Genomic DNA, 20,630 nt, shown 5'->3' on the forward strand with positions numbered 1-20,630 from the left:
CACATGGCTTTATTTTCCTGGAACTCCTGCACCAAATAACATACAGGGTATATAAGCAACAAGGCTTTGGGTGCTAAAGCAGCTCTAGGAACTAAGCAACAAGGAGAGGCAGATAATATGGTAAATAAATTTGTATTACTATTATACTGATTAATTTACCATATTATCTGCTATTATTACTATTATTGGAACCCCTGGTGGTGCAGTGGGTTAAACTGTTGATCTGCTGAACTTGCTGACTGAAAGGTCAGCAATTTGAATCCAGGGAAAGGAGATTCCATCTGAACACGAGGAAGAACTTCCCGACTGTGCGAGCTGTTTAGCAGTGAAACTCTCTGCTGTGGAGTGTAGTAGAGGCTCCTTCTTTGGAGGTTTTTAAACAGAGGCTAGATGGCCATCTGTCAGGGGTGCTTTGAATGCAATATTCCTGCTTCTTGGCAGAGGGTTGGACTGGATGGTCCATGATGTCTCTTCCAACTCTATGATTCTATGAGTGAGGTGAGCTCCCATTGTTAGCCCCAGCTTCTGCCAACTCAGCAGTTCGAAAACACTGCAAATGTGGGTAGCTCAATAGGTATTACTTTGGTGGGAAGGTAACGGCTCTCCATGCAGTCATGCTGGCCACATGATCTTGGGGGTGTCTACAGACATCAGCTCTTCAGCTTAGAAATGGAGATGAGCAACAACCCCCAGAGTCGGACACGACTAGACTTAATGTCAAAGGGAAACCTTTATCTACTATTATTATTAAATGCTGAAAGAGAAAAGCAGCTCTTCCTCCTCCGGCAAGAGACAGGTCCTTGCATGCAAAAGACTCAATTTGTTATTGTCCTGTCTGCAAAATGGATCAAAGCGAAGGTGACCAGTGCAGGTGAGTTACCCCAAGCCCCAAATTTGGGGAGGTCAGATTATAACCTTATTTAGAATGATGATGGTGGAAAGAGAGGAAAAGTTTCCAGCCAAAGGGAATGTTCTTTGCAGCCATTAAGAAAACATATCAGGAAGGGGCCCAGAAAGGTCTGTGTCAAGGACACCGAGATATCATGAAAGCCACCAACTGACTGGGAGTTCTTCAGTGCCACCTTCTGGCCATTCTCAGCCACTGATCAAATGCTGCTCCTCAGGCAGTGCGAGGAAGCACTGCCTCTCTTGATTCTGTACCAGGAGCCACTGGGACATGGACGATGGGAACAAGAGCCAAACTGAAGTCTTCCTCTGTTCATTTGGCTACAAAACCACTTTTCCCCAGAAGCTGATTTGTCACTCAACCAAAACCGAATCCAGATAATTACCAGAAGCAAGGAATCCAAAAAGTGAATGCATTTGTCCGTGAGGGTGAGAAGAAGGGAGCCAGTAACAGCCTCGCATTTATTTCAAAGGCCAACATAGATTTGTACAACATTAAATACAGCAGCTGGCAGAACTATCTGTCCGAGACCAACGGTGACTGATGCAGTGAGGGGCACAAAGGGGTCCGTGTGTCTTGATCACCAGGGTCCCCCCTTTCCTGCGCACACCATCCAGGCCCTCAGGGCAGAACTGAAATACCTACGGAAAAGAGAGCAGAGACTGCAAGGCACCACAAATCTTGACCTTCCAATGGGTCATAAAGCGGGATGGCCGTGCCCTCTCCCTTCCCAGCTGCCAAGCTTGCAAAGATCACCCTTTCCCCCTTCACATTTGGATTGCGCCTGGGTTCTCCTTCTCTCCTCTGTAAACTTACCTTCCACTGGTTGCTTGCGTCGGCTTTTTAGGAAAGCTTCCCTCTTTCCCCAAAAAGTGCTTTCTGTCATTATGCTTAGTTCCTATGTTTTGTGTATATTGTTTTATATGCTTTGATGTTTTATATTTTAATGTTATGTTGTTTATTTGATTGCAATTTGTATTGTTATATTGTAATTCTTGTTCGGGCTTGGCCCCATGTAAGCCACTCCGAGTCCCCTTTGGGGAGATGGTGGCGGGGTACAAATATAGTTTATTATTGTTATTATTGGCTTGGTCTCTCCGCTCTTATCAAACCCCAGAGTCAGAGGAGACCCCAAGGGCCCTCTGGACCCACCCTAATCTACTACAAAGGGGGACACCATCCAAGCAAATCTTACTTGTGCCTTGCAAAAGATGCTCTGCTGCCTCCCCCCAAAGTTCCTGGTGTTCACTCTTTCATATTTCTTCCTTTGCACTTGAGCCCATTCCGACAGCAAGGCAGGCAATCCACCTACTGACCCTCCTCATTCCATTCCTCGAAGACTTTCTCTTTTAATAAGGAAGAGTAGCTTCCAGGTGTAACCAGTAAACATGGCAACACTGGCTAAGTAGAGAACGGAAGGCCTATATTATTATTATTATTATTATTATTATTATTATTATTATTATTATTATTATTCCTCTTTTTCTCTCTAAAAAAGAGACTAAAAGCAGCTCATAATAAATCCAAGTACAAAGCCCTTCTCAATCTCAAATATCATAGAATCATGGAGCTGAAAGAGACCCCATGGTCCATTTAGTCCTATTGTTGTTGTTGTATAATAATAATAATAATAATAATAATAATAATAATAATTATTATTATTATTTATACCTTGCCTTTCTCCTCGTGGGGACTCAATCCCACACTTAGTCAACACAAAAGTTAAAAAACAATAAAATAGTAACCGTGTGATAAGCCCTATCCCCTGCCATGCAGGAAAAGTAGAAAGTACCCCTGACAGATGGTCATCCGGCCTCTGTTTAAAAGCCTCCAAGGCAGTGAGTTCCACTGTTGAACAGTTCTTCTTATGGTCAGGAGATTCCACCTGAACATGAAGAACCTCCTTTTCTCGTAACTTGAACCCATGGGTCCATTGAGTTCAGGGCAGCAGAAAACAAGCCTCTGCCTTATGACATCCTTGAAGATATTTAAACAGGGCTCTCATGTCTCATCTCTGCCTTCTCTTCTGGAGACTAAACAGGCCCAGCTCTTTAAGCCGCTCCTCATATGAGCCAAAACCTATCATTCTGCTTCTGTTGAGTCAAATCCTGTTCTCCTTGTTGGAAGAGGGACCCAGCAAGGGAGCCTGACCTATGCTGCCCTTGCCAGGCACTACCATTGGATACTCTTTGACCAACTGCCCAAAAGAGAGCATCCTTTTTTATGGGACTGGCATCCCAAGGCCCTGAGTGCGTGTCTACTTACTCGGCTCAATGGACATGCGCTTTATTCATACACATCTTTCTTATCGGCAATGTACTCTACAATCTCTTGGGGACACATCAGCTTCTCCGCTTCCACGTCGGGAATTTCAAACCCTGGGGAAATAGGGCCCTGTTTAGTTCATCCAGATACGGCTAGAATTGGGTGAGGTTGATGTGATTCCCCCCAAGGGCCTTTGTAAACATCAAAGGAGGCTTTACCGAATTCGTCTTCCATCGCCATGATAATCTCCACTTGGTCCAGGCTGTCCAAGCCCAGATCCTTCATGAAGTGGGAACTTGCTGTGAGCTGGAAAGGGGAAAATTGGGGGGGGGGGGGGGGGAAGGGGGGGAGGAAGAAGTCCCATCACACACAAATTAACAGAGAATCCACAATCTTCCTAGGAATGCAGACAAGAGTCCCACTATCTCACAGTGTACTGTTCAAACAATCAATGTTGACCTCTCTCAATCTTAGGGAATCATTGCATAAAAGTGATTACAATAACAAACTCTCACTGAACCCCCGTTACCTCCCTCGAATACCAGGAAATCCTGACTTCTGTCTTCATTTTATGTTCTAATTGCATCTGTATGGTGGGAAACAATTTACATGAATAAAGAACAACAACTACAGAGGTTCTCAGACTGCATCTATGTTGTAGAATTAATGCACTCTGGCACCATACTAACTGCCATGGATGAATACTATAGCATCATGAGCCTTGTCATTTGGTGGAGCATCAGGGCACTTTTGCAGAAAAGGCTAAAGACCTTGTAAAGCCACAACTCCCAGGACCTCATAGCATTGAGCCACGGCAGTTAAAGTGGTGCTAAACTGTATTCATTCTACAGAAAGGATGCACCCTTGGGCTTTATAAAATTACAACTGCCAGGATTCCATTGCTTGAGTTAAAGTTGCATCAACCTACATTCATTCTACAATTTTACACTGCCATATAATCCAGATTATCAAATCAGATAATCCACATTATCTGTGTTGAACTGGATTATCTAAATCTACACTGTCATATAATCCGATTCAAAGGAGATAATCTGGATTTTATAAGGCAGTATAGAACTGACCTTCGATGCATCTTCATACTAACTTGAAAGGTGATAAAGGCATACTGAGGTGACCTTCAAGGGTGCTGTATATTTCAGGACAAGCACCTATTAGAACCCAGGGAAATGGAGGCAGGGGACTCACTTTTTCAGGGTCGATTTTATCGTAGAGTTTCAAGACGTAAAGGACCCGCTCCTTGATGCCATCGAGCGTGAGGGGGGGCAGGTCAGCATAGTGGCGGCTCAACTGCAGGAATGTTCCTGAAACCTGTGGGAGAAGCAAGAGGGGCCTTTGTCAGCGAAGCAAGGACTTCAGGCTCCCTGCAGAGGAGGCCTAAAAATGGACTCAGGGTACAGATGTCCAGTGGTTGCACTGTGATAGGAGTGAACCTGCAGCAGGGATTGAAGGGGGGGGGGCTTATGTCAGCACATTTATTTTATTTCGTATCAAAAGCATTGCATAAATTAGTATAAAACTGGTAAAAATTGATGGAGGCAGGCAGCTAAATATCTTTTGACCAAAAATGGGCAACAGCAATGACATTGTCTGTTGCCTCCAACAATTCTTCCTCTGTATATGAGGAATGGCATAGTGGACAAGCATACAGACGCAGAGTTGTCTGTTCTGCTCCAGTCACACAAGGTGTGGGATTCTTTTAGGTAGTGCCATTTTGCCAGGTTGTCTTTTGATCTGCCCACTCCACTTCTGAGTCTGTTCAGGGAATTCCAAGTTGCTAATTCTTGGTTTGCCCCTGGAGGAAGACCCTCGTGGGGAGCCATCCAGTTGGGATTTCCTGATTTAGCTGCCCAGAGGGGGGACGCCAAGAGGAGTGGTAGTTCTCATAAAGCTTTTCCTTGATTTGAGTCTACTGGGAGGAGGCTGGTACCCATGTAGTGGGTGGCTTTCACAGTGTTCAACCTTATTTCTGTACTCATGTCGAAACATGGGTCAGATACAGGCACATGTAGCTTCAGGTAACCTTTGAGTAAGGGAATGTAACTTCAGGCAAAACCAATAAAGCTGAGAGACAGGAAAAGTAACCTCCAAGAAGAATAAACAAAACCGTTGAGCCTGGGAATGCAACATCAATTGAAAAAGACACACCTCTGAGTCAGGGCAAATAACTTAAGCAAAAGAAACAAACTTCTGAGGCCTCCTCTACACTGCATATAAAATCCAGATTATCTGCTTTAAACTGGATTATATGGCAATACAGAGTCACCTAATCCAGTTCAAAGCAGGTAATCTGGATTATTTTCTTTGATAATGTGGATTATATGCCCCTGGTGGCGCAGTGGATTAAACCGCTGAGCTGTTGAGCTTGTTGACCGAAAGGTTGCAGGTTCGAATCCGGGGAGTGGCATGAGCTTCCACTGTTAGCTCTAGCTTCTGCCAACCTAGCAGTCTGAAAACATGCAAATGTGATTAGATCATTAGGTACTGCTCAGGTGGGAAGGTAACAGCGCTCCTTGCAGTCATGCCGGCCACATGGTCTTGGAGGTGTCTACGGACAACGCCAGCTCTTCAGCTTAGAAATGGAGATGAGCACCAAATCTTCAGAGTCAGACATGACTGTACTTAATGTCAGGGGACAACCTTTATCTTATGGCAGCAGTGTAGATCCATCCTGAGTCTGGGAAAGGAACTTCAAGCAAAGGGGAGGCCCCATCTACACAGCTGTATAAAATCTAGATTATATGCTTTGAACTAAATTATATGGCAGTATAGATTCAGATAATTCAGTTCAGATAATGTGGCTTGTCTGCCTCAATATTTTGTATTATATAACAGTGTAGAAGAGACCAGAGAAATCTTAAAGACTCTAGGAATGGAACTTTAAGCAAAGCCAGTAAACCTTTTGAGTTAGGGCAAATAGCTTCAGACAGAATAAACAAGACCTTGAGCCTAGGAAAGTAACTTCGAGCAAAATAGAGAGACCTCTTTGAGCCTAGGAAAGTAACTTTGAGAAAATGGAGAGACCTCTTTGAGCCTGGGAACGATTTTATTTATTTATTTACTTACTTACGACATTTATATGCCGCCCTTCTCACCCCGAAGGGGACTCAGAGCAGCTTACAAGATATACATACAATATATCATATTATCAGCATAGTACAATATCAGTATTAAATATAAGTATATTGTACTATACCATAATATTGTACTATTGTTAGTAATATTACATGTAATATAAATATATAATTATAATATCATATTATTATTATTAGTGATATTATAATATCATTATATTATTAGAAGTAGTAGCATCCTGAGCTCTGAGGATTACCTGGGAAGGAATCCCACTGGAGCAATGCAGCGCACCCAAATACCTGGGAGTCACTCTGGACCGTGCTCTGACCTACAAGAAGCACTGCCTGAATATCAAGCAAAAAGTGGGTGCTAGAAACAATATCATACGAAAGCTGACTGGCACAACCTGGGGATCACAACCAGACACAGTGAAGACCTTGCGCTATGCTACTCTGCTGCTGAGTATGCATGCCCAGTGTGGAACACATCTCACCACGCTAGAACAGTGGATGTGGCTCGTAATGAGACATGCCGCATTATCACGGGGTGTCTGCACCCTACACCACTGGAGAAATTACACTGGTATTGCACCACCTGACATCCTCCGGGAAGTAGCAGCCAATAGTGAAAGGACCAAGGCAGTGACATCTCCAGCTCATCCCTTGTTTGGGTATCAGCCAGCACGTCAACGACTTAAATCAAGAAATAGCTTTCTAAGATCTACGGAGACACTCGGTGGAACACCCCAGCAAGTGAGAGTCCAAAAGTGGCAGGCTCAAACCCAGAACCTCAATCAATGGCTGATACCAAATGAGACTCCCCCCTGGGCACACAGAAGACTGGGCGACTTGGAAGGCATTGAACAGACTGCGCTCTGGCACCACGAGATGCAGAGCCAACCTTCAGAAATGGGGCCACAAAGTGGAATCCACGACATGCGAGTGTGGAGAAGAGCAAACCACTGACCACCTGCTGCAATGCAACCTGAGCTCTGCCACATGCACCATGGAGGACCTTCTTGCGGCAACACCAGAAGCACTCCAAGTGGCCAGATACTGGTCAAAGGACATTTAATCAACTACCAAGCTTGCAATCTTTGTGTTTTGTCTGTTTGTTTTGTTAAAAATGTAATACAACTGTCTGGTTGCTCCTGACACGATAAATAAATAAATAAATAGCAGTATTGTAGTCTGAGAATGCAACTTCACGCAAAATAGAGAGACCTCTTTGAGCCTGGGAAAGTAACTTCAATTAGAAAAAGTCCCTGGGAGTACTGGGGGGGTTTAGCTCTGGATGGGAGAGCAGACTGTAACTCTTCGAATGTCACTTCTGCTTGAGGGCCCTGCCATTTCTCCTTATCGGCGCCAGAGGGTCACATTCAAGGCCTCGGGCCTTTCCCGGATCCTTGGGCCTCACCTGCGGCGGCCGGAGGAGGGTTAGGCGGGGAGCCGGCGAGAGGAGGCGGGCTCCGGCCGAGGAGGAGGCGGCGAGGCGGGAAGCGGAGGAAGCCGAGGCGGCGAGGCTCCGGCGGAAGCAGGCCGAGGAGACCAGGAGGACACGCGCCGCCATCTTGGACCCCCGTCGCGCGTGCGCAGAACGCAAAAGGGCGGTCACGTGGTGTCCTCCCGGCATGCAACGAGGCAGGGGCGGGATATGCAAAACAAGACCCCGCCCACTCAGCCAGCAGCAGAGACCCCTCTGGATGAACCTACAGGTGTTTTCGACTCCAACTCCCACAATTCCAAAGAAATTTCTTTTTAATTTTTTTTCTATTTATGAATCTATCTTCTAAAATACATTAGTATTGTATGTATTGCATCGAAATAACTTTCTTTTTATTGACGAAGGCTTTCATGGCCGGAATCACTGGCTACTTGCGTGTTTTCCGGGCTGTCTGGCCATGTTCCAGAAGCATTTTCTCCTGACGTTGCGCCTGCATCTATGGCAGGCATCCTCAAGCATGTGGACAATTTCAACAGAAAGGAAGAAAACATGAAAATGAACAAAATATGGCTACCAGTATTTTAAATAACTGTAAAATCAGGACAGTAAATAAAGAACAACTCAAACACAGGGGAACTCCAGACAAGAAACCATCAGGGGCAGCTAATCACTTTCCAACAAAGGATTCCCTCGGGCAGTAAGAAGCCACGTCTTGAAACTGCAAGGCCATTAAATGCTAATCAAGGTGGCCAATGGAAACATTCACACCTACCTCAAACAGACAAGAGTTCTTTTTCCCGCCCTGGACATTATTCCACAGATATATCAACCTCGCTTATCTAGTTTCCAACAGGCCTCACAACCTCTGAGGATGCATGCCATAGATCCAGGTGAAATGTCAGGAGAAAATGCTTCTGGAACATGGCCATATAGTCCGTAAAACACACAACAACCCAACTTTCTTTTTATTCTTGCACTTCTGTTTCTATTTATGAACCCACTTTCTATGAAGATATATTAATATAAAGGATAGGGTGAGACATATTCAGCTATAGGTGCTTGCCTATAGTGATATATAATAATAGTATTTGTGCCATGAAAATAATTTTATTTTTAATATAACTTTTATTATTATTTGTGTTACTTCCCAAGATGTCTCTGACTTTTGCAAGAGCCAGAGAAATTGCCTGAAGGGCAGGCAGAATTTTAAAAAAGGAGCAGTCCTATTTCAGTTAATGCACAGACAGTTGAACTCTCCACCACAAGATACAGAGAAGCGTGACTTTCGAAAGATGGCGTTTTAATGGATACATTCCAAACAATGCAATGGCGCAAACCTTGAACGAATAAGCAACTCTTAGCCAAACCAGGGAAAGGCATGCATTCCCATTAACTCCAGAGGAAATGTTTTGAGTGAGTCCTGCTGCTATGTGTTGAACGGGCATCTGAAAGAGATGTGTGTAATTCTTATGGAGGAAGAAACCCAAAGGAATGGACGCAGTCTCAGGTGGGAGGCAGGCCAAGAGAGTTGCTGTAGAGGCAGAGGCTGCCATCCTCCTTCCCGGCCAGCAGGGAGCCATCTGCAGGTGACCAGCGGACCAAGGACCACTTCCCTTCGGGTCCAGGGGCCAAGAGGGCCGTGCAGCACCCCAGGAGCAGGTCCCACACCGCAATGGCCCCTGAGGTCAGCACCGCTGCCGCCGCAGAAGCATCCTTCACCTCGCCTTCCAGGAACCTGGCCCCAAAAGACATAGTTCCCATCAGCAATTCAACCTAAACACTGTGGAAGAAGGAAAACCCAAGGCCGACCATGTGACTACCCAGTTCCACTATGGCAGATCTCCAAACCTCAATTTCTTTGCCAAAATTTCCCCCCAAGGACATGACATTTTGCTTCTTAAGCCACCAGGAGTCCACTCCAATTCCAGAAAAACAACCACAAATTTGGACACAAAAAGAACTGGAAGCGATCTGGCATCATTTCCATTTAACTGGAGAGGCAAAGAGTCAGATACTGTGTGCAAGACAGGGATACTGGCCCTCACTCTCCGATGAAGTTGCCCATCCCAACCTAGGACTGTGGACTGTGGATTTTGGACTGTGTAGTTTTAATAATTGGTTTTAATGTTTAGATGTTTTAAACTGTATGGCTTTTAATGCATTTGTTTTATTTGCATATCTGTTTTATGCAGCATTGAATGTTTGTCTACTGTAAGCCGCTCTGAGTCCCCTTTGGGGTGAGAAGGGTGGGGTATAAATATAGTTAATAAATAAATACTAAATAAATAAATAGGATCTCCTGCTCTTCAACTGGAGAGGACAGCTTAACCCTGTTGTACCTCGCCTTAATCCATGTTATTATTACTATTATTACTATTGTTGTTATTATTATTATTATTATTATGTGGGAAAGCAGTAGCCCTCCTGCCTTAAACTAGAGTGCAGGAAGCTCTGGTCTTTACACTAGTAGAATGCAGAGCTTTGCCCCATGACCGTGAATGCAGTGGTACCAAAGGTTCTACAATGATGTGAGGAAGAGGAAACTCCGTTCAAGAGCCTGGAGCATTGGAATCCATAACCAGAGCAGCTGAGAAAGGGCACAGGAAGCCCCCCCCCCCTCTGTATTAGCTGCCACAATTTGCTAACCTCCTAGTGCAGCAGCCAAGGACTCAATGGAGCTAAGGGTTCATATGACAGACAAGGAGATTTCATCTTAAAATGAGAAACTTATTGATTGTTCTTCCCAACTCCACAATGCTAAGACTTGCCTTCCTCCAGAGCCTCGTGGGAGGGACACGGCCGTCACTGTGGCGCTCCTTCCTGTCTTGGGGTTGAGGGCCACGACACAGAAGGCAGGGCCCCTTTCAGTCTGGCGCTCCTTAGCATGAGGGTGGCTCAGCACCACAAAGAGGAGGCCCTGGCGCCCAAGAAGAACACACCCAAACAGGAGAGGTCAGTCAGTCCTGGGGTCATCTCTTAAGGACACAAAAGGGCAAAGGGGAATGCTGGGATGCCTGAATGCCAGGTGCTTTCTACCAAAGAACTCTCTCAACCCAAGTAGCAAGGGACTAAACTCCCAAAGACGTACCGCATCAGCGTAGGCTCTATGGCAAATGGATGCAGGGAAGGAGCAGCTGATGGACATCTTCCTCAGCAGCTGCCCAGATGTCAAGTTCCTACAAAAAGAGAGAAACGCCTGCTTCCATTGTGCTCTGGTTGTGCCTATGAGGCTGAACATCCATCTGTCAGGAGGGATTGGATGCTGCCTGCCTGGCAGAAAGGGGCTGAACTAGATGGCCTTTGGAGGTCCCTTCCAAATTCCCTTTTGCAACAAACCCTATGAAAACGATGAAGGGTAGAAAATTTCTTGCTTCCAAATGTCGCATTGCTTCATAACACTGGACATTACAAATAGATACACTATACCCAAACAATTTGGTCATCTCAAATGTGTAGCAAACTTTTTAAAGAAACATTAACAATTCCGGTAATGATTTCCTCCCTAAACTTTAAAGGCATGCTACTGCGATACTGTGCCTTAACAGTATTTGCAAACACACTATAAACAAGATCTTCCAAGTTGCATTGAGGAGCTGTATGACTCAAACAGTATAGAGAGTGTTTCATTCATCTTTACTTAAATCAAATAGTTCAATCTGGTGGAAGGAAAAGGACAGGAAATGCAGTTTTATATATATTTAAAACTGTTGCTTATAGAATCTTGGTTAGATACACATGCTAAGTTTTCCAATATAAATTTTCAAGAAAGCCTGCCCAGCTTTTGAACAAGAATTGAATTTCAAGCAGAGTCTTACCAGATCACAAGGGAGTTCATGGTTGTCATGCCAACCAAAGCCTCCTCCATCCCATCCACTTCAGCAAAAGCCAGCAGGGGCTCTTCAGGAGGCTTCAAAGCCCGTTTCCCGATGCTCCTGCAAAGTGACGAACTGTCAATACAAAGCTAGAACGTGCCACAATCCTCATGCTAAAAAAGGCTTATCTATTTACGAAAGAGTGGAGCAAAGATCTCCCTATAACTTTAATAGTTTTCTGGCATTTATCATAAGATCGTCTTTGCATGATTCGTTCAGAGTGGTCGCCTACTGCATCCTTTGAAGCTGAGAGAGTGTGACCTGCCCAGGGTTACCTATGAGTTTCCACAATTGAGAAGGCTTTTGAACCCTAGTCTCCTTCTTTCAACACTGAAACATCATACTGCTTTCAGTTCATTTCTGTGGTGCGTTTTGTAGCCCCCTGTGAGATGCCGATCTTTTCACAACAGCCATAGTACAAAGACATCATTTTGCAAGGTCTAAGACAAAGTTCTCCTAGAGTGGCGCTCTTGGAAAACCTGCAAAACAGCACTTGAACCAGTTTGCTGGTCCTCACCTTCCCATCTCTGAGAAGGAGGCCACTTCTACCTCTTGCTCCCCGACAGAGCCGCAGCTCGTCACCATCCTCCTTTTCCTAAGGCCAAGGACGGCTTTGATGTTCCCTGCTTTGACCACGGACTGCTTAATGGAGCTGCCCTCTGCAGGATGGAACAGGAACCTAGGAGGAAGGATAGTCAAGTCACCTGGAGGCAAGTGATACAGAGGTGTAGGGCCTCAGCCCATCCTTGGCTCAAAGGTGCCCAACGCACCGTATCTCGACAATCTCCAGGTTGCCCAAAGCCACGCAAACCAGGCTGCGGACTCCGGGCAGAGGGACGATCTGAATGACTGGAACCTGGAAAGAAAAACAGGGTGGTGGAATGAGGATTCAATGGCAATGCCTCTTCCTCCCCCTCTGCACATGGGCCTTGAAAATAATTGTGCTTTTCCTGCATGGCAAGAGGTTGGGCTAGATGGCCCATGTGGTCTCTTCCAATTCTTATTATTCGATGACTATTATTATTCTACAGGTGTTGTTGGACTGTATGCCTCAGGAACTCCAGAGCCAGTCCAGTGAATGATACAGAGGACTACTAGGAAATGCCACATACAATAAGGAAATGCAATACAGGGGGAGGGAGAGAAGACTTAAGCAGTGCAAAAGTAAAGATCTAGGATTGTGTATGGGTTAACAACTGTAAACCATAAGTGAAAGTTAGGTACCCTATTTCTTCCATTGTAAAACATCATCGATTGATTGTAAGACAGACCCTAATTTCATCAGTACTACTACCACCAACAATACACCTGCAATTCTAAGACACACTCCATTTTTATGTAGGGGGGGAGTGAGTTTTAGAATGGAAGAAATATTGGAGGTTGCTTACCTGTAACCGTAGTTTCCCTAGTGGTCTGCTGTGAATTTGCACATATGGTAATATCTACCTTGGTGAAGTGCCAGGTGTGGATGGGGGCCCAGTGCCCAGCATCCAGGGGCCTCCACAGAGAAACGGAACCCTCGCTGGCTGTCACGACACACAGAACCGTGAAACTGTCCACTTCCCACCAAACGGTACTCACGTCCACAAAGGAGGAGGAGGGACCGGCACAGGTCTGTCCAGGACAAGGAGAGAGGAAGAGGAATGAACCACATATCTGCAAACTCTTGCAAATCACATAGACCCTTGATGCTGATTGGCTTGGAGAAGGAAAGATGTCTAAACTGGGCTCCTGGAGCCATTTTCAGCTCAAAACAGTATTCTGGATACTCTATTTCTAACTGACCTTGCTGTTTCTAGGCAGGAAACATTCTCAGCCTTGCCTATCATAAGATCCCATCTTACCAATTTATTTATTTATTTATTTACAGTATTTATATTTCGCCCTTCTCACCCCGCAGGGGTCTCAGGGCAGATTACAATGTACACATATATGGCAAACATTCAATGCCAAAGACACACAACAGATATAGGCAGACAGAGGCGATTTAACTTTTCTGGCCGCCAGGGGAGCTGTCGCTTTAATCGTCCATCTGCGACACTGATGAAGTACTTCCTCATTCCCCACATGCTTTGCTGGAGTCTTTTTTTATGGCCTCGTAAATTAGTTAAATTAGCCTCCCCACACATAGGTGGAACCTAATTTTCCTACTTGACAGATGCAACTGTCTTTCGGGTTGCAAAGATCGACAACAAGCTACACAATTGGTCAGAAGCTCACTCCGACCCGGGCTGGCTTCGAACTCATGACCTTTTGGTCAGAAGTGATCTTAGCTAACACTCAGCCAGCTGTGCCAGTCCCGCAATCCATTCCTGCACCTTGTTTCCTTCTCTTACTTTGAGTCTGGAAGTCATTTGCAGGCAGCCTTCTCCAGGCATCTCTTCTGGTGCCACTTCCTCCGGGCTCTGCTCCAGTCCTTCGTTCTGGGACAGAAAATTACAGCCGATCAAATGATGAATGATGCCAGATTCCTGCTTCATTTTCAGCTCTGGGCATGAAGTGCTGTCCAAAAGGCCCAGCAGAAACCACATTTGTGCCTGAGCTGAATAAACCCAACTGGCAATGGTCACCCAAAGGGCCCCTCTTTTCATTGGCTACTGCAAGAACACTGAGGATGGACTGGCCAGAAGAGATTCATTTGCAGCTGTATGTTACTCTGTGTACCCTGTGTTTTGATATATGCATTTTGTTGCATGCATTTTATGTTTATATGTTTTGACAGTTTTACCCCTTTGAGTCATCAGGAGAGGTGGGTAACAAATAAAGCTTCTTCTTCTTATCCCACAAAGGCTGTCTGCAAATGGCAGAAACCTCTTATTAGACCATCCTCTTCTAGACCTGAGGCCTTCCAGATCTCAATAGTTAAATACTTGAGAGCTGTCCCGTCATTTTGAGAAAATCCTGTATTACCAGGAGCTGATACAGGGAGAGCTTTCAGCCAAGGAGCCTGGGAGCAGTGACCAAGGAGGCCTTGTCTCTCTCATGCTCAGCTCAAGTGTTTCTAATGGAGTGATCGAGAGAAGACACATCTGATGTTTCTGACTGAAGCAGCAACAGGTGTTGTTCCCTTCCCATCCTCTTACCTGCTTGAGATCCTCCGGGGACGCTCCAGCCGGTAACTGCCTTTCCTGGAGGCTCGCCACCTCCTCCTCGGCTGGCCAACTGGCCTTGCGCTGTCTCTTTGTGCCACTTTGTGGGAAGGAGGGCGAGGCCTCCCGCTCGGTGCCAGGCTTTCCTTGCAAAGGGGAAGCACTAAAAGCTTGGCTGGTAGGGAAAGGCGGGGAGGCCGGAGTGGCTCCCAGGAAAGGGAAGGCTGGGCTGGGCAGTGGAGACAGCAGTGGGCCACTGGATGCCTCCAGGGCCGGAGAGAGGAGCAGGTCGCTGGAGAGGCACCTTGGGGCCAAGTGGGGAGCAAGTGGGGAGGCAGCGGAGACCTCCGGTGTGGCGATTATGGCAGGATCAGCGAGATGCTCTCCTGGTGTCGAGCCTTTAACCTCAGCAGCCAAACCCTTCACCTCCACCACAGCAGCACAGGTCTTGATCTTTTCTGATTTCAGGAGGCCAAATTCGTCTTCCGGTAAACAGAAATCTTGCAGCGCTGGGATGGAAGGTGGCAGCCACTGGAGAAGGGTGGCCTCACCGCTCTGGCTGTGAAAGGGAAGAATACTGGAAGCCAAACCAAGTCCAATGGGGCTTTCAGGCAGCTGTCCGCTTCCTTCTGTGAGCAGGAAAGGAGAAATGGCACATGGAAAAGCCCAGCCTGAAGTGTTTCTGGGCTGCATGGACCCCAGATGTTCTTGCATCACCCAGCACTCCCCTCACCTCTGGCTATGTGTGTTTAGGAACAGACAGAAATGGTTGTTATTGAGAACATAGCCCAACAATATTTTTCTTGGTGTCTTAGTTTTTAGGCCTATTCCAGAGGTTCTTTGGGGCACTGATTCAGAATACTGTATTGGATTGACCACATCAGTTCTAGTTTCTTAGATAGGGTTATCATGGTTTTCTATAGGTGAGCAGATGACATAGGTTCTGTACCTCAAAATCTAGGGCCGATAGAGGAATGCTGGTGCTGTTTTGGGAATCAACAGGCCAAATATACACAGAAAAGGGCTAACCTTTTAGGCATCAAGATGTGGATTGGCAAGTGCAATAACAGTAATAGTAGTGACATTCATATCCCAACTTCTCCCCGGTTTACAAACCAGATGCCACTTAAAAAATATAATCACACAAAAACTAAAAGCAAGTTACCAACAGAATTAAGAGCAGTTCTGCTTTGAAGCACTTTTAATTTCATTGGCAGACTGGAAAGACATACCTGGGAGGGTTTCTCTCTCCTTCCATGGAAGGAGGCCAGGGCCAGGCTCAGCTTCTGGGGCCCCAGGTAAGTCAAGAGGTGTTTGGAACTCAGCTTCCTGGCCCCTGCCCTCTCCTGGCCCCTTTCGCCTGGCTCCTAAATGGCCACCAGTGCTTACAGGGGACTCTGTGGCCTTGCTCTCATCGGGACCACCTCCTTCTTCTCCTTGACATTCCCTGGAGATGAAAGAAGCACCTGCTCTCTCTGAGTCCTGCGAGGGGGCAGAGGGGGTCAGCCAGCGATCCCTCTTCCTCGGCCTCCCCTTCCTCCTGGTCTGAAGATGCCCCTCAGTCAGGCCTCCATCAGAAGGAGAAGCTGCAGGAGAGGAGAAAGGAAGCAACTCCAGTTGCCTGGGGATTTCTGCTGCCTTCTGGGAAGACAAAACTGTCTTCCGTGAGGCCTTCTGTCCTTTCTTGCTCCTCCCCAGCTGGCTTTGGATGACGGCCTCCACATTGACCTCCCTCTGGCGGCTGGACATGCGCCGGGTGGTCCTCACATAATACTCCACTGGGAAGAGGAGGCCCTCAACCACCGTGCAAGAGCTCAGCTCTGTAGGTGGCATCTTCCCCTCCTGGAGGGGAGAGTCAAGGTCAAGAGGTCCCTCTAAAGCCTTCTCCTGCAATGTTTTGGTGGGAGCCTGTGCTTCCAGGTCTGATCTCCCTTCTTCTTGTGTGCCATGTCTTTCCATTGAGTCTGTAGATCTCCACAGAGCTGGGTCTTCTTCTGATTGTGTGTGACCCACTTCCATCGGCTCCTCTTCCTTCACGATGCAGTCTTCTTGAGGCAAGGTCTTCTCTCCAGCTGAGTCTTTGGTGCAGTCAATGGAGGGCACATGGCTATTGCAGGATGGGGAAGAAGGACGTGGTTGGGAATCGCCAGGAAAGATGGTTTCTTGGGCACATTCTGGCCGCAGCAACAAAGGAGTTGACTCACAACTGCTTCCATCCGTTGCAGTCATTGACCACTTTGGCACAGCCTCCCAAATGCTGTTGCTTCTCCTCCGCTCAAAGACGGGTGACTGAGAGCCCACAAGGCCAGCCCAGGCTGCCTTCTGCTCCTGCTGGCTCCCCTCATCTCTCCAAAGAGCCTCAGGGGCAGGTATTGCTCTCTTTTCCAAAGGCAGGGTTATCCTTCGCTGTGCCCTGGTTCTGCCCCTGGAAAGAGAGGCCCCTTTCTTCTCAGGACCAAAGAGGACTTTTCTGCAGTTCTGCTTCGTACTTTTGGAGGCTGGAGTCAAGGGCAAGCAGGTGTCTTCCGGGGCAAAGACCTCGGGGTCAGGCCTGAAGGAGACAGAGACCGGTTTTGTTGGAGAGGTCCCAACCAAAGCCACCAAAGCCCCTGCGCCGGTGGCGGATCCTGCAAATCAAAACACAGGAAAGCTATGTTTACCATCAGAAAAACACAACAGCCCTGTACATTCTACTCTTGACAGCAACAAAACATTTCAAAACTAATATATCTTAACAGAAAATGTTATTGCACCTCTTAAAGACAACCAGAGAATTCTGGTTACGGGCAACATGTTGCAACAGATACAGATACAAGCTGCAAGGAGAGTCAGGTAAGAAATGTATTATTATTATTATTATTATTATTATTATTATTATCAACAACAACAACCCCAACAACAACAACCCCGGTTAAGGAAAACATGCTGCGACACAAATACAGTCTGCAAGGAGAGGCAGGTAATACATTATTTATCATCATCATCATCTCTGGTTAAGGGCAACATATTGAGGCATAAATACAGATACAAGGAGAGGCAGATAATAAATGTATTGTTGTTGTTGTTGTTGTTGTTGTTATCATTAACTTTGGTTAAGGACACCATGTTGAGACATGAATACAGACACAAGCCACAAGGAAAGGCAGATATTTTTATTGTTATTATTAACTCTGGTTAAGGACACCATGTTGAGATACAGACACAAGCCACAAGGAGAGGCAAAAATGTGTTGTTGTTGTTATTATTATTATTATTATCTCTGGTTAGGGGCAACATATTGAGACACAGACACAAGCCACAAGGAGAGGTGGGTAGTAAAATGATGATGATGTTAACAGACAAGCACAAACTTCTGCCTCCAGACGATTACCTGAACGGTCCTCCTCATTCCCTTCTTGATGAAGCAAGAGGTTTTGCTCAGCTACAGTCCTCTTGACATAGGTTTTCACCCTCTCGGCTCTCTCTGCGCGCTGTGAAGACAAAAACAGGGTTGGAAAGAGCAGCAATATCCACAACTTCAGCATGTTTGTGGGCTGTTGTTGGCATCATGAGGCCTGAATGCCCGCAAAAAGACACCAAAGGGAGAGGCCCAGGACTAACCTGCAACCGGTGGAAGGTCCTCCTGTATTCTCTTTTCAACAAGACCAGCTTCTCCTTCAGCTGAAAGGAAAACACACAGTGAGACAGACATTCCCAAACACTTTGCAATGGAAACATGGGTTCAAACTGCAAGAAAAGATGCAGGATGGAAAGAATGGGCTCAGCTAGATGGCCTTTGGTGGTCCCTTCCAAGGCTCTTCCAAACTCTTTAAAGGAGGCACGGGCAAACGTTGGCCCTCCAGGTGTTTTGGACTCCAACAATTCCAAAACACCTGGAGGGCCAAAGTTTGCTGGCACCTGCTTTGAAGACTCTGGAAGAGCCTTGGAAGGGAAGCCACAAGGACCTAACTGCCTGTTTCTTAAATTTCCAGCAGATTTTCGGGGAACAGAGAAAGAGAAAAAGCCAATTTCTCCATAATCCTGTGGCGGGAGGTTCCACAGGCTCCACTCAATCCCTGAAGGGATTCTTCTTTGGGGGGAAAGCACACATCCCAGTATCCCCAGTCTGCTGGAAGTTGTAGTTATCCATTATAATTATTGAGTCTCCTTTTTGGAGATTTTATCATGATAATATTGATTTTATCATGATAATATCATGATAATATGATTTCATTATGCTATTATTTTATTACACTATTAATAGCATAATATTCTTCTGCCCCCCCCCCCCCCTCCTCTGCTCCCCTACCTGGGCCTTCTGTTGTGGGTTCAGGGCTTGGTCCCGAGGAGACTCCATTCATGCCACGGTTTCCCGCCAGATCTTTGCAAACCAGGACGCCCCGCCCCTTAGCAACCGCGCCTGCGCACTTCCCTGCACTGTAGTGGAGGCGGAGCTGATCGACTGGAATGCCCTGATTGGTCGGCCGGGAGGCGGGCGATCTGGAGTCGAGGGTTCTGATTGGTGGAGGAGAAAGAGCAGTCCCATACCTGAATAGGAAGATCTGATTGGAATCCAAGGTCCTTTTCCTTTTATAAAAACGACATTTGAATCAGTGCCACTTGGATTGATTTTGGGGTAGCAGGAATTTACATATCCATCTGCTAGGCATAAGCGTTGAAGTAGAAGCCAATCGGGAAGCTGCCACATACATACATATATACATACATGCATACATACAAACACTGACTTTTATTATAGCTGTTTGTGGAGGCAGGCATATATTATGCATATATTATACTACTATATAATATATAATAAAAATAAATCATATAGTAATAACAATATTATTTTCCAGGCATAAATGTATTTATTATTATCATCATCACTACTTTATATCCATATAAATATTTGAGTATAGATATGGATACATATCTATAATTTATTAATATTTTATTAAACTATTTTATCATCATTATTATTATACTATTATGGTATTACTATAAAATAATAATAATAATATATGCCAGGCATAAATGTTGTATATTATTATTATTATCATAATTTTATATCTATATCTATAGTTGTGTGCATGTGTGTATATATATGTGTGTGTGTAGATATAGATACACACACATATATAATTTATATAATTATATATATAATTTATTATTTTGTTATTTATTTATTTATTTGCGACATTTCTCACCCCGAAAGGGACTCAGAGCATCTTACAAGATATATATGCATACAATGCATTATATTATTAGCATAGTACAATATCAGTATTGTATATTATTATATTCTACTATACCATTATATTGTAATATTATAAGTAATATTACATGTAATATAAAATATGTAATTATAAGATATTATTTGTATTGTATTGTATTACATTATAATATTGTAAGTATTATAAGTATATACAATGTATTATATTATTAGCATAGCACAGGAGACAATAATGTATTGTGCCATTATATTATTATATATTCTATAATAATATACTATTCATATATAATTTATATAATTATATAGATAGATAGATATACATATATATATATATATCATTATTTTTATTATACTTATTTATTCTACTATAATAATATATTACGTTATTACGCAGTATATTTGTTGAGATTAATTTCACAATTCAGCAGCAGATTAGTTGCACAACTTCAGTGCTTTCCAGTAGCTTCTTCCTGCACAGTATTTTCAGTCAACTGCTCCCACAAACTGCAGTCACTCTGGATCTCTTTACAGGCACTTGGGCACATGCCCAGCCATTGTCAGTTTTACTATTGTTTTCTCCTCCAATCTAGATGACACTACAAACTTACCACAGCACACGGTTATATCTTGTTTTAGCAGACAGGTTCTTTTAATCAATTACATAGAGCCTTTGACAAACAGCATCACAGCACAAGGAGAGAGTATGCACCAGGGGTCCTCAAACATTTTAAACAGAGGGCCAGGTCGCA

The 20,630-nt window shown here is 45.0% G+C and overlaps 2 protein-coding genes across 4 annotated transcripts; both read right to left on the reverse strand.

Moving 5' to 3' along the window:
• Positions 1-1,336: 1,336 nt before the first annotated feature.
• LOC137094789 (acyl carrier protein, mitochondrial-like) lies at positions 1,337-7,875 on the reverse strand. Its single transcript, XM_067460533.1, has 5 exons — positions 7,682-7,875; positions 4,379-4,501; positions 3,391-3,478; positions 3,173-3,285; positions 1,337-1,548 (listed from the first exon to the last, which is right to left on the reverse strand). The coding sequence occupies exons 1-4, from the start codon at positions 7,832-7,834 to the stop codon at positions 3,194-3,196; spliced, it is 456 nt and encodes a 151-aa protein (XP_067316634.1). The 5' UTR covers positions 7,835-7,875; the 3' UTR covers positions 1,337-1,548; positions 3,173-3,193.
• Positions 7,876-8,987: 1,112 nt separating this feature from the next.
• On the reverse strand, positions 8,988-19,408 carry LOC132781906 (partner and localizer of BRCA2). Of its 3 annotated transcripts, none has more exons than XM_060786448.2 (13): positions 18,958-19,408; positions 18,270-18,329; positions 18,040-18,139; positions 15,902-17,296; positions 14,664-15,295; positions 13,917-14,003; positions 13,027-13,194; positions 12,351-12,436; positions 12,098-12,259; positions 11,524-11,640; positions 10,797-10,884; positions 10,477-10,625; positions 8,988-9,443 (listed from the first exon to the last, which is right to left on the reverse strand). In XM_060786448.2, the coding sequence occupies exons 1-13, from the start codon at positions 19,003-19,005 to the stop codon at positions 9,212-9,214; spliced, it is 3,324 nt and encodes a 1,107-aa protein (XP_060642431.2). In that variant the 5' UTR covers positions 19,006-19,408; the 3' UTR covers positions 8,988-9,211. The 3 variants fall into 3 exon arrangements, with proteins under 3 accessions (XP_060642431.2, XP_060642430.2, XP_060642432.2); XM_060786447.2 differs by having other exon boundaries at positions 14,664-15,298; XM_060786449.2 differs by lacking the exon at positions 8,988-9,443 and having other exon boundaries at positions 10,534-10,683; positions 14,664-15,298; positions 18,958-19,407.
• Positions 19,409-20,630: the final 1,222 nt, after the last annotated feature.

This window comes from Anolis sagrei, chromosome X (genome assembly GCF_037176765.1).
Source record: "Anolis sagrei isolate rAnoSag1 chromosome X, rAnoSag1.mat, whole genome shotgun sequence".
In the NCBI taxonomy this organism is placed as follows: Eukaryota; Metazoa; Chordata; class Lepidosauria; order Squamata; family Dactyloidae; genus Anolis; species Anolis sagrei.